The sequence below is a fragment of the Leucoraja erinacea genome, chromosome 8 (assembly GCF_028641065.1).
Source record: "Leucoraja erinacea ecotype New England chromosome 8, Leri_hhj_1, whole genome shotgun sequence".
Taxonomy (NCBI): Eukaryota; Metazoa; Chordata; class Chondrichthyes; order Rajiformes; family Rajidae; genus Leucoraja; species Leucoraja erinaceus.
This window is the reverse complement of record NC_073384.1, coordinates 68,595,067-68,609,652: the sequence shown is the minus strand read 5'-3', so window position 1 is coordinate 68,609,652 and position 14,586 is coordinate 68,595,067. Positions and strand designations below refer to the sequence as shown.

The window sequence follows — 14,586 nt, the reverse complement described above, 5'->3', positions numbered from 1 at the left end:
TTACAAAATTCTTAAGGGGTTGGACAGGCTAGATGCAGGAAGATTGTTCCCGATGTTAGGGAAGTCCAGGACAAGGCGTCACAGCTTAAGGATAAGGGGGAAATCCTTTAAAACCGAGATGAGAAGAACTTTTTTCACACAGAGAGTGGTGAATCTCTGGAACTCTGCCACAGAGGGTAGTTGAGGCCAGTTCATTGGCTATATTTAAGAGGGAGTTAGATGTGGCCCTTGTGGCTAAGGGGATCAGGGGGTATGGAGAGAAGGCAGGTACGGGATACTGAGTTGGATGATCAGCCATGATCATATTGAATGGCGGTGCAGGCTCGAAGGGCCGAATGGCCTACTCCTGCACCTAATTTCTATGTTTCTATGTGTTGCCACTTTCAGGGAGCTATGAATTTGGGCCCCAAGATCCCTCTGCACATTAATGCTGTTAAGGGTCTTGCCATTGATTATACTTTCCCCTTACATTTGACCCCCCCCAACGTGTGTAACACTATTCACTTGCTATGATTAAACTCTATCTCCCATTTCTCCACCCATTTCTGCAACTCTATATCCCAGTGTATATATATATATAGATATATATATATATATATATATATCTATATATATATATATATATATATATATATATATATATATACCGCAAACAACAGAGGTCGCAGCACAGGTTTCAGCAGAACTCCACTGGTCACAGTCATCATGCCTGAATAAAGTTCTTCCATCACAACACTTTGTCTTATATTAGTAAAACAGTTCTGAATCCATGCAACTAAGTCACTGTGAATCCCATGCATCTTAATCTTCTAGATCTGCCTATTATGAGGAACTTTGATGATCCAAAGATCTACATTAAAGCTCCTGCATTATCCTCTCTTGCCCCTATTAATAACCTGGGATCGATCACATTAGGCCCTGGGAATTTATTCATCGCAATGCTCTTTAAGATCCCCCACACCACCACCTTCTAAATTTGAAACTGTCATTGCGTGTTGGTAAAATGAACAAAAAATGCTGGAGTAAGGCAGTGGATCAGGCAGCATCTCTGGAGAAAAAGGATGGTTGGTTTTTCGGGTCGGGACCCTTCTCGTTTTGCACATTAATCTCACTGCCCCCATGTCCTTCTCCTTGGTGAATACAGATGCAAAGTACTTGTTTAGTACCTCAACTATATCCTCTGATTCCAAGTACACATTCTCTTCTTTATCCTTGAGTAGTCCCATCTTCTCCCTGGTTACCATTTTATTTTTAATGTAGTTATAAAAATCCTTGCGATTTTCTTTATACGACTTGCCAAAGCTATTTTTTGGCCCGTAAATTCGTGCTTGAGTTCTTTCCTACTTGCTTTATTTTCCCTCAAAGACCCTGTCTGATTTAATCTTCTTAAATCTTACATACGCTTTTTGACCAAATTTATAACCTCTTTGGTCATCTAAGGTTCCCGTACCATGCCATCATTATTCCTCCTCCTTATTGGACTCTGCAGATCCTGAACTTTGATCAACTGGCCTTTAAACCACTTCCATATCTCTTGCTGCCGATGTTGCTGCAGCCCTGGTGGAATGAGATTTGAAAGTGTCAGTATCCACCCCTGCAGCTCCCAAAACCTGTCTGGGCCATCTAGAGATGGTCTGCACCGATACCCTGTTGTGAGGCTGTTATGGCTGATCCATAATCCCAATTCACTGTCTCTCAGGTTTTTTGTGATCTCTAAATATAACAATAGGTGTGTCACTACACACAGTCTCTGTAGGGTATGCCCGAAATGTCAGATGCTAATTTACCCAACAAACAAATAGATCCAATTTATTCTCCCTAGCACCTGCCTAATACAGGTGTACAACCTTTTATCCGAAAGCCTTGGGACCAGACACTTCTCAGATTTCGGAATTTTTCGGATTTCCGAATGGAAGATTTTTAGCATAGGTAGGTAGCGCGGGCGGCTTGAAAAGTCTGGAGCGGCTGCCTCCTCCCCGGAGACCGGGGAATCATTGTAAATCATTGCTTAAATGTTAATCAGTTAGTTTGGAGGGATTTTATGTGGTGGGGGGGGTGAAGGGGGAAACTTTAATTCTTAATCCCCTACCAGGGCGGCGCCGGTTGGTGCTCTGACCCCGGCAACTCTACCCCTGGCTGCGCGGCGCTCCAAATCCAGCGCCGCCCGCGGCCGGACGCCCGCAGCCCCAGCTCCGCGATGTTGGGAGTCGGCGGCCACAGCGCTCCGGAGCTTACTGCACGGCGACCCGGTAAGGCATTGCCCGCTCCCCGCCTCTCCGACCAGGTAGGGGACTAAGAATTAAAGTTTCCCCCTTCAACCCCCCCCCCCCCCCCCCCCTTCACATAAAAGCCCTCCAAACTAACTGACTAACATTTAAGCAATGATTTACAGATGTTTAAGTGTCTCCCCGGTCTCCGGGGAGGAGGCAGCCGCTACAGTAGTACAGACCTGGGTTGACCGTGGGTCGTTTCGGCTCAAGTTTGGCGCCAAACGCGAGCTTTGATGTGCAGACGACATCCTGGAAAAAATGTCCGGTTTTCGGAGCTTTTCGGTTTCCGGAACTCCGGATAAAAAGTTGTGCACCTGTACATTGTAACTCCAACTTGTTGCTCCAATTTAGTATCTCCTCATCAGGTCCAGACTTATCCCTAATCAAAACATTCTTAATACTTATGTAGTTAATAATATATTTTATATCTTTTTTTTATTGTCATTGCAATTTAAAAAAATAAATAAATAAATAAAAGATATAAAATATATTATTAACTACATAAGTATTAAGAATGTTTTGATTAGGGATAGTTGTGATCACGATTCTTGGCCAGGATCTATTCCCAACACAAGGTCCAGTTTCGTCCCTCCTCGAGTTGGACTATCCACAAACGGTTTTATAAAACTCTTGGATACACCTCACAAATTGCTGCTACAAGTAAGAATTTAATTGTTCTGTTTTGGGACATTTGTCAATAAAACACCCTTGACTTGATTCTCTTTTGCACCAAGTCCTTGTCAATTTTGGAGAAGTTAATGTCACCCACCACAACAACTCTGTTGCTTTTGTATATTTCGGTAATCTGTCTGCATATTTGTTTCTCTGTCTCCCAATGACTATTGAGATCCTGTTGTATACTCCTATGAAGAACATTAGGCTAGATTGTCATACACTGACCTCCAGTGTAGGACGTGGACTGTTTACTGACTCATTGAATGACTCATTAAATTTATATTCTTCCTTCTATTTAGAATATTTTAATTCTGAATGATTTAACTAATTTTAGAATTATTTTAATGCAATTTTTGCAGAAGAAAATAAATATTCACTGCATTTTAGGTTGAATGTTTGTAATTTGTTGGCTGGTGTGGCTTGTTTGGTTTTGGATTTTCTGGAATATTACTTGCTATCTTTTGTTTGTTTTGTTTTAAATATACTCTTGCCCCTCCTCATCTAACAATAACATAGTAGTGGCAGTGTAGTATTTTGTTGACATGACAATAGTAAATTGTGACAAACAGGAAAAAACAACCAATTTTCTGTTTTTAAGAATGAAAATTATTTTGATCCAGAAGAAAACGTTTATTATGTGGACAGTGAAGATTCCTTGATCTCCAGCAATTTGTGTGGCAAGTCCAATGAAGATTACTATAAGCAAATAGAGAATCTGAAAAATGCACATGTTCATGCTATGGCACAACTAGAGAAATTGTATGAGAGTAAACTGCATGTCAGAAGTGAGATCATTGCTTCAAAGGATCCCTGTGAAACTCCAGTATGTTTCAGGTAGGCACATTGGTCACATGTTCAAAAGGAAACAAAATTGATCTTGCTATCTACCATAATACAAAAGACAAATAAGAACTGCATGGTTCTTTTAGTGGTGGTAAAAATTAATTGCGCACTGTGAAGTTTAAGGCAAAAAGAAAATGCCTGTTATAAATCAAAACAGTTTTGAACTGAATATCGATCTCTGTTGGTTGACACGTGGAGCAGAGTTATTTTTGTACTCTGTTTATCCTCCTACTTTACTTCCAGCTTCTCAGCATTTCCCAGTCACTGTCTTTCATTTTCTTTTTCTAATCTGCTATCTGTACAATCATTATATTCTGCTAATTCACTACCTTGCTGGTATGTTACTGTTCTTCCTGGACAATGCCTCTGCTCATTAATGTATCTACTTGATTGCACAGAGCCTGACAACCCCTTTCATATGTCTAGTAGCAAAGTTATGAAGGGACATTTTAGAAGGGAAATGTCATGAAGGGACATTTTAGCAGGGACTTCTTGAACTCTCAACTTTACCTTCAGTGCACTGACATCAGCATGTAATTGATAGCCTCAGTTCTATCTCACCACAAGTTCCTGAATGCGAACAAGCCCATTACTGGAAAGCCACACCAGCCAATTGAAATCCTATAGTTTCAAATTCTGAGAGCTCATTTGCAATTCAACAGCTGAACAAGGATAGACAATAGGTGCAGAAGTAGGCCATTTGGCCCTTTGAGCCAGCACCGCCATTCAATGTGATCATGGCTGATCATCCCCAATCAGTACCCGGTTCCTGACACACAAAGATTTCTAGTTTTATATAGACTACCACGTACCCCCCCCCCCCCCCCTTATTCTTCCTTGCATATCTGAAGTGTTCATAGACTTTGAAGGCCATTTACTGGGTTGGAATTTGCTTCTGTCTCCTTGAATCTCCCTTCATTGTACTACATTGGTCTTTCTCAGCCTTTGCACAGATTTGCCAAGTGCTATCTGATCACCTTGCAATCAGCCTCCAGAGACCACTTCTTCTGGTCTTCCTCCTTGTTAATAATGCAATATTTTCTTTTCTATTGGTTCGCCTTGTTAAACTCAAGCTAAAAAATACACTGGAGTAACTCAGCAGGTCAGGCAGCATCTCTGGAGACCATGGATAAGTGCCATTTTGGGTCAGGACCCATCTTCAAACCAGTCAGTGTGCTGCCTCACCTGATGAGTTACTCCAGCACTTTATGCCTTTTTTTGTAAACCAGTATCTGCAGTTCCTTGTTTTTAGTTAAAATTCAAGCTATCACTTTTTAAGAACTATCGCTCCCTCTGCCTTAATATCCATGGTAGAGCTGTCCCCTAAATGTAATAGTGTCATTGAAGCACGTTGCATCACTCCTGTTTGAGATCCACTAATGGGTTTTTTTCCTCAACAAATTCAGATGTAATTATAATGATCTGTGGCCTCCACAATTGGCCCAATTTGCGAATCTTTTTGTACCTTACAGTATTCGCTCAATTATGTTCTTTCCTCTTCATACTTCTCATTAGATGGTTGTAAACATTTCTCCATTACGCGCACATTTTTTCCCTTTTTCTTGGTACTCTTCAGTTTATAATTTGCATATTAATAATTTAGATTATTAATGTAGATAATGAAGGTTTTACCTTTCATATGTAAATTGTTGATACATTTACCAATGAATCCAGATTGGTCACTCCACTGCTGAGTATTCCATCCTTATTTATCTATCTATCTTCTATATTACTAAAAGTCTGTTCTTGACCGGTTCTGGCTATCTGTGTTGCGATTTCTGAGAGAATGCCGCCACCTACGGCCGTCATTTTTGGCCACCTCGCTCAGAGCCCCCCTCCGCCGTATGTGTGCCGAGGATTTTTCCTGTCGATGAAAAATGACAGAGATATTAATGTTTTTACAAAATTCCCCATTCTCTCTGCTGTCCCCGCTGGAGGCAGGGGAAGGGACTATAAAACCAGGAAGTGGTATGCCTCAATTAGTCTCTGCAAGCTGGAGCTCTGTCAATCTAGACTCTGTGAGTACCCTTAATTTGGTTTGAAAATGAAAATATAGTTAGTTTCAAGTAAAAAAGCACTGCCTGCAAATGGTTGTTTGGGTTGATTAAAAATGGCTCTCCCTCTCTCTCTCCCTCTCCCTCTCCCTCTCCCTCTCCCTCTCCTCTCCTCTCTCTCCCTCTCCCTCTCCCTCTCCCTCTCCCTCTCCCTCTCCCTCCCTCTCTCCCTCTCCCTCTCCCCCCTCCCCCCACTCTCCTCCCCTCCCCCCTCCCCCCCTCCCCCTCTCCCCAATTATCTCTCTCTCCCTATACCTCTCTCCCTCTCTCCCCAATTATCTCCTCTCCCTATACAGGTGCACAACCTTTTATCCGACAGCCTTGGGACCAGACACTTTTCGTAATCCCCTCTTCGGATGGAATTTTTTTAGTGTAGATTTTAATGGCTGGCTCAGTGGTAGAGTGCTCGGCTCATATCCGCAAGGTCGCGAGTTTGCGCCTTGATCCCGGCAGTTTACTCGGTCGCGAGTTTGAGTCTTCAATGTCGTTTTTTCATGCAGAATAAATGTTTGTATGAAATGCAGTGTAGGAGAGGTGTACTGACTGTGTGGGCAGAACTTTGGAAGTGATTGCCCCCAGTCTAAAAAGCCGCTGTGTCTCCCTGTCCCTGGGATAGCTCGATCAAACAGCACAATACCCCCCTCTCCCCTCCCCTCCAGAGGAATCCCCTCCCCGATGGGCCGCTACTTGCCGTGGCAGTTTGCCCACAGCCCGAGCTGCGCCACCCCAAGAACAAGACACCATCACTTCTGCCCCTACGTGTTCCTCCGGGGCTGGGCTGGAGTTGCTGCTCTGTGGGTCTCCTCCGTCTTTGCCCTGGGGGTCCCTGTCCCCTTGGTCCCCGTCTCCGGCCTCTCCCCTTGGACTGGAGCTGAGACTGGGAACTGTACCGCCCTTGCCCCCTCCCTCTCTGCAAACACCCCACCTCTCCCCAGGGCGGTCTCCCCTCTCCCGGAGACTCTCCAACAGGAACCCGCTCCCCCTACGACGCCCCGTCCCGAGTTGGAGCGTCCCCTCAGCGTCTCTTCTTCCTGAAGGGCGGGTACAGTGCCCCTTTCAGGACAACAGGAACCAGCTCCCTCTGAGACTGAAGAAGGTCCATCTGTCTCCTCAGATCCTGGTTGCGGTGGGCTGGTGGTCGACCCAATGCCTGACCATCGAGACTATCCTTACCAACTGGCATCACAGTACTTGAAGACAGTGCAAAGCCCCCGCGCCGGTGCGATGAGCGGGGAGCTGGAGAGGGGAGGGATGGGGTCACACACATGGCCGGGAAGCAGAGGGGTGTAGGTGGGGTGAAACTGAAGGGAGCGACAATCTGCTGCTGCCTGCACGCTGAGTTAGAAAGTTCCCACGCAAGACTCACGATACACTGTGTATCGTGTCTACCGTGGGAACTTTTAAACTCAGCGAGCAGGTAGCAGCATATTGTCAATTATTAACCCTCCCGCGCAATATACCCTCACCTTCTCTTTTTTGGATGGGGATTTAGTTCCCCTTTCTTCGAGGACCGACCGGAAGTTCCGCTGTCACCTCTGCGGGCCGCCCTCGGTGAACGTCCTGTCTCCCTGTCCCAGGGATAGCAGGGGGCGATCAAACAGCACAATACCCCCCTCCCCCTCCAACTCCAGAGGAATCCGCTCCCCGATGGGCTGCTACGGCGACACCTGGCAGTTCGCTGCCACAGCCCGAGCCGCCACCCCCAAGACGTACCCCCACACCATCAGCTTCTGCCCCTACACTGTTCCTCTGGAGTTGGAACGGGGCTTTGAGTTTTGATTCAATCCGTTTGCTGGGCCTGGGGGTCTGCTCTTCAAGGGAGATCTGCTAAATGCATTTGACGTCTTGGTGACTGGCACTGTGCTGCTAGCATCGCGACTGTAAGACAGTACAAAGCCCCCGCGCCGATAAAATGAGCGGGGATCTGGAAGGGGAGGGAAGGGGTCACACACATGGCCGGGAAGCAGAGGGGTGTAGGTCTGAAACTGAAGGGAGTGACAATCTACCCTGCCTGCACCCTGAGTTAAAAGGTTCCCCGCTCTCACGATACACTGTGTATCGTGAGTCTACCGTGAAAACATTTTAACTCAGCTGGCAGGTAGCAGCATATTGTCAATTATTAACCCTCCCGCCCAATATACCTCTCACCTCTCTTTTATGAATGGGGATCCTAGTTCCCCTTTCTTCGAGGACCGACCGAGTTCCGCTGTCACCTCTGCGGGCCGCCCTCGGTGAACGTTTCAAGGACCTTTCTTCAAGGACCTAAAAAATGTCGCTATTCGGAGGTTTTCGTTATTTGGATCTTCGGATAAAAGGTTGTGCACCTGTCCTCTCTCCCCTCTCTCCTCTCTCCTCTCTCCCCCCCTCCTCCCCCCCCTCTCTCCTCTCCCCCCCCCTCTCTCCTCTCTCTCCCCCTCTCCTCCTCTCTCCCCCTTTCTCCTCTCTCCCCCCTTTCTCCTAGTTAGTGTGTGACGCTGCATGCCGCCTCCCCCCCCCCATAACCGCATGTTGGGGGAACAGACCCAACGGGTCTGCACTTGGTCTAGTTTTCTATATAATTTGAAACAAAGTTTAGTTAAATTAGAGCTATAGCATGGAAATTGACCCTTTGGCCACCCGTTTGCACTAGTTCTATGTTATCCCCCTTTCACAGAGTTCAAAATCCAATGTTATCTTGGGTTTTTTTGTGCATTCCTGTGTTGATCCATTTAGTAGGTAAGGTCAATTTTTCATTTGCACAGATTTGAACTTTTGATTGTCCACAAGCTCTTATCCTTATCTCAGGGTGCACTTTATATACATTGCCTTAGTTGTGGTTTAATTTCCTCCTGATTGCTATTCTAAAATGATTTCTACCTTGAAGACCCTTTGACTGAAAGTAATCTACTAAATTATCCTATTTTTCTGCATCATCTACTTCCCAGTGCTTAAGTTTTGAGAAGTTATCTTATATGAATATGTTATGCAAGCCATTTTAATAAATATACCATAATATAATGAAGTAAAACAATTTTGCTTTGTACATTTTTATAGTACAACCTGCAAACCGAGTTCAGATAAGAAAAATGATGACCATCTTTCTAATTTGTCTACGGAGGTGGACAGTATTGTTTCCTTAAACCTATCGGAATTGTCCACTGAAGATCTGAAAGCAGATGAGGAAAATTTTATATCCAATGGAAGAGATCGAATTCGGGGAATGTGGGATGGATTTTCTTTGGAGATGTATGTCACATGTGAAAAGCCAGAAAAGCGTGGAAGTTCTAATTTGCAAAGAACAAAAATAATTAAAAAGGAGCACAAACACTGGTCACCAAAGATAACAATACCAGAACCTTTCCAAATGACCCTCAGAGACGATGAAAAGAAGCAGCAAAAGATCAAGTCTAGATCGGAAATGGAAATAGAGAATTATACGCTAAGAAAACAATTAGAGGAAGAGCAGAATGCCAAAAACTATTCCGTGCTAACCCTGCACCCGCCCACACCTATATCCCATTAATGGAAGAAATAATGGAACGGAATGAGGAAAGGAGGAAGTTTATTAAGGCAAGGACCAAAGAGATTTTACTGGCAATGCAAAAACCATTTGCTTTTATTGAGAGGGAGGAAAAGAAGAAAGAAATTCAAAACATGCAAATAATCGACCTTGCATCTTCAGTAAAGAAAACAAAGACATTTAAAGCAAAACCTGTCCCCAAATATCTTCATGATCAAAAGATCATTGATAGGATTGAAGAGGAGGAGCTCTACAGAACAATAAGGATGAAAGTGAGAGCTCAAGAAATGTTAAACAGTGCATCCCTTCCACAAAGTATGCTTAATAATGCTGTTTTGAAAAGAAAAAAAAAGGTATGTTGTGAGCCAGATAAAAAACTGAAATTCAAACCCCAGATTAATGCCAAAGTTCCAGATTTTCAGATTTTGCACAGAAAATCTCAGAGACAACTCATGAAAAAGAAATTAAAGTTGGCAACTGTATGTGAACCCTTCCAACTGCATACTCCGCATGTTTTTTCAAAAAACAACGTTATGAATGACACAACAGTAGATGAAACTCAGTTGCAAGAGTGGCCTTGCAGAAAACAGTCAAAATCGCATATTATCATTAATTTACCTCCATCGAGATCTTTGGACTTGGAAATTATAAAGAGCACTAAAGCTTCAAAGAAGAAAGAATCTGTCAGGTAAGATTTCTGCACACTTAACTGAAAATATTACCACAATGTTTCCAAGGGGTGCACTTCTGTAATCATTTGTACGTATGGAATCCATTCCTGAGAATGGTCCATAAATCAGAATTATCTTTTTTTCTATGGTAACTAATATTAGATCATTCTACATACACTTGTTATCATAATTAGCCAAATATGTTTTGCAACATACTGCCATACATTCATACCAATGAAAAGCAACAAGACACACAAAATACATATTAACATGAACATCCACCACAGTGACTCCTCCACATTCCTCACTGTGATGGAAGGCAAAAAAAAGTTCAATCTCTTCACTTCTTTGTTCTCACGCGGTCGGGGGCCTTGAGCCTTCCGTTGACGGGACGATCTTGGCTCCCGTGGCTGGAGGTCGAGCCCTCCACTTCAGGGCGATCAAGCTCTCGCATCGGGGGGGGGGTCTCAGCTCCCCTGTGCCGGGCTATCGGACCCCGGGTCGGGGCTAGTCGAACCTCCTGTGACGTTGGAGCTTCCCGACATCAATCTCTACCCGAGACTGCGAACTCCTCGATGATGAAATCTGCAGGCCGCGGTTGGAGCGTCGATCCCAGGCAAGGGATCGCAGGCTCTGATGGTAAGTCCATGGCCCCGCGGTGGGGCTCAAAGTCAGTCTCGAGCAAGGCCGCCAGCTCCATGATGTTAGGCCGCAGAGCGACCGGAGATACGATCCGGAAAACAATCGCATCTCTGGCAAGGTAAGAGATTGAAAAAAGTTTTCCCCAGGCCCCTCCCGCACCCCCCACATGAAAAAACCAGGGAACATTAACACATACTTTTAAAACACACTAAGATAACCAAAAAAACGAAAAGATTGACAGACTGGTGGCGAGGCGCCACCCGGTGGTAATTTAATTTAATTGTAGAATCATGCTAACATTACCATAATTAAATTAATGGGTTATATACAGTATTCAGTCATTAAATAATAACATGAAACATATTATTACTTCTAGTTTGAAAATTGTTTTAAAAATATATGAGGTAGTTTGCATAATGTAATATTACCAAAAATTAGTCATTTGTATCCTAACGAGTCCCTGTGTAATAGAAAATGTGCAAAGGATTTTGACTTGCATCAAGCTAGTTGATTCAGCATTACTCTACAATTTTCTTGCTTCCCATCTTATTGGAATTACTGTTGGGCAGATCATACGGGATCTGGCTCACTGCCCACATTTGCCACCAGTGGTGTCCACCTTCTTGCACTAATTTAAACCAGACACAGTGAGGGAGTCAAGGAAGCCCCTCCATATGTAAGAGACCTCCTGTGAAATAAAGTGGAGCAGGCTGTAGGTGACAGCCAGACCTCAGGTGGCATATCTTGAAGTCCTAACCAAGAAATGCCCTGATGGGTTTTAGACTGCTTGCTGTCTAAAAGTCATCAAGGCCTTTTGTTGCAAATGAATTTTTAATCTAATAGCCATAAAAGACTAAAATATGATTTCGGTTTTTAAACTTACATTCATTATATTGGTGTGTTGGAAAGTATTAAGATAAAGAAAAGTTATTTAATCATTTACATTTTTAGTTGCTCTGATTTGAGAACCCATTCTGATAATGCTGAGAGATCAAATGCAAATTTAAACTGGCCCTTCCACTCTGTGTATCGGGTGTTAATTGTGCACGTACAGGGTTGGTCAATGAGGAGAATTAGCCTAACAATAAAGAACAGTATTTTTGGGCAAACCTCGTGTCTGCCTCATTCTTTAACGGACAACTCCGCGTCCGCTACATTTGGTGACCCCGGCGTCCAGAATAAAAATTCTGGAAGAAGAAATGCGCCCCGCCAGCACCCGAATCTCCATCGCCACCGCCTACCAGGCCCAATTCAGCACCGTCGCCCTGAAGCTGCCGACCTTCTGTACCGCCCAGCCACAGGTATGGTTTCAGCAGGCCGAGTAACAATTCTTCTTTCGCGGGGTAACCAACGATGAGACCCGATACCATTATGTGGTCGGCGTGCTCGACCAGGAAAAGGCCGGGTGAATAATTCCCTATGTGCAGGATAAATATGGCGGCCTGAAGGCTCTGCTGCTCCGTACCTTCGGCTTCAGTTGGATGGAGCGAGCGGCCCACATTTTCAACATGGGCGGGCTCGGTGACCGGAAACTATCTGCCCCAATGAGCGAGATGCTCTCGCTCATGGACGGCCACCAGCATTGCATGCTTTTTGAATATGCCTACCTGCAACAGCTTCCAGCCAACATTCGCCCACTCCATGCAGGGGTAAGTTTCGAAAACCCTCGGGCTCTAGGGGAGCATGCTGACGAACTGTGGCTGGCCAGGCGGCAGGAAGTGGGTGTGCGGGATTGGGTGTCCACAATGCCCAGGAAGGCGCAGCGGCCTAGAACCACGCCCACCAGGGGCTCCGCGGAGCATCTGGAGCCTGCCCTTAAAGGGGAAGTCCTTAAAGAGGAATGGTACTTATACCACCAGCGTTGGGGCTCGGCGGCCCGCCAATGCCGTCCACTCTGTGCGTTTCCGGGAAACACTGGGGCCGGCCTCCGGTGATCGTCACAGCGGTCGGCAAGATTCATCGCCTTTACGCCTGGGACTGGCACTTGGGCCAAAGATCTTTGGTCGATATGGGGGCTGTGGTCAGCGTGTTGACCCCGTCTGGGATGGACCCCCGTGCCGGTAAGCGGGGGGCCCTTGTTGACTGCTGCGAATGGTGGCCCCATACAGATGTATGAGGTCTGCACCATACCTTTGATAGTTGGCGCTTGGCATTTTCTCTGGTCATTTACAGTGGCAGACATGTCACAGCCATTGTTGGGTGCAGATTTTCTTGGGTGCAATCTCTGCTAGTGGACGTGAGGGGACAGCGCCTTGTCCATGCTTCGACGGTCGTAGCAATCTCCTAGTGCCCTGCTGCGTCTGCTGTGCCAGTTCGCAACCCGGTGGCGGCGGTAGACAAAATCTATGCACAAATTGTGGCAGTGTACCAAGGCTATCCTGACCCCTCAAATCAACTTGATCAACCCGAAGCATGGAGTACATCATCACATTCTGTCTTCGGGGCCGCCGCTTCGTGCCCGCGCCCGCAGACTGGCCCCTGACAAACTCCGGCTTGCGAAGGCGGAGTTTCAAAAGATGGAAGCAATGGGAATTGTTTGACGATCAAACAGCCCATGGGCCTCCCCGTTGCACATGGTGCCCAAGGTCTCCGGGGGCTGGAGGCCTTGTGGCGAGTACCGCTGCCTGAATAACGCCACGATTGCAGACCGGTACCCTGTCCAACACATTCAGGACTTCTCTGTCCATCTAGCTGTAGCTAAATTCTTCTCCAAAATTGACCTGGTCAGGAAGTACAACCAGATCCCGTGCGAGTGGAGGATGTGCCAAAATGGCTATCATCACCAATCAGAGCTTCGGGTTCTTCGAATTTGTCCATATGCCCTTCGGCCTTAAGTATGCCGCACAGGCATTCCAACGCCTGATGGACACTGTGGGTTAAGGGCTTGATTTTGTCTTCATTTATCTAGACGACATCCTGGTGGCGAGTCGTTTGCGCCCATCTCCGGTTGTTGTGCCAGCTCCTGTACGAGGTCGGGTTGATAATAAACCCGGATAAGTGTTTTGCGGCGAGGAGAATACTGCGGCCTCTATTTCACCTGTTGTCGGGCAAGCAACAGGACGTGAAGTGGATTGACGTCGCCGTGACGGCCTTCGAGGGGGCGAAAGAGGTGTTGGCTCGGGCGATGATGCTGGTACATCCGTGGGTCGACGCCCCTACAGCACTAACTGTGGATGCCTCAGACTCTGCAGTTGGTGGTGTGTTGGAACAGTTTGTTGACGGTCACTGGTGGCCTCTCGCCTTTTTCAGCCACCAACTCAACCCGGTGGAGCATAAATATAGCACGTTCGACCGGGAGCTGCTCGCTTTATGCCCTAGGCAGTTAGGCATTTCCGTTATTTCCTGGAGGGCCTGGACTTTGTTGCATTTACTGACTATAAGCCCCTCACTTTCGCCTTCACCAAGGTTGCCGACCATTGATCCACTCGGCATCAGCGCCAACTCACCGCTATCTCCAAGTTCACGACAGACATCCGCCACATCGCCGGGAAAAATAACCTGGTCGTGGACCCCTTGCCCCGCCTGGCTGTTATGGCCATTCTCGACGTGTCCGTGCGAATCGATTACTCCGCTGTGGCGGCGCCGCTAGCGGGCGAGGAGATGAGGGTGTACCGAACTGCTATCACAGGGCTGGTGCTCGGGGACGTGCCTTTGGGTTCCACTGGCATCACCGTCCTGTGTGACGTCTCCATGGGGCAGCCGCGGCCTATTGTTCCGGCGGCCTGGCGTCGTCGGGTTTTCAACACCATTCATGGTTTGGTCCACCAGTTCAAGATTTTGCAGAGCCTCGCCGATGTTTCGACCACATCCACATGAATTTCTTGGGGCCGCTGCTTCAGTCCCGTGGCATTCACACTTGCTTACGGTGGTGAACCGTTTCACCCAGTGGCTGGAGGCCATCCCATTTGTTTGACACCTGGGCCCTGTCCTGC

At 46.3% G+C, this 14,586-nt stretch overlaps 1 protein-coding gene across 1 annotated transcript in view; it reads left to right on the top strand.

The window, feature by feature from the left end:
• The window catches only part of fam161a (FAM161 centrosomal protein A), a 30,105-nt gene that overhangs the window by 2,007 nt on the left and 13,512 nt on the right, over positions 1-14,586 (top strand). The window contains 3 exon segments of the mRNA XM_055639928.1: positions 3,544-3,779; positions 8,876-9,282; positions 9,285-10,029. Coding sequence (XP_055495903.1) covers positions 3,544-3,779; positions 8,876-9,282; positions 9,285-10,029 — 1,388 coding nt within the window.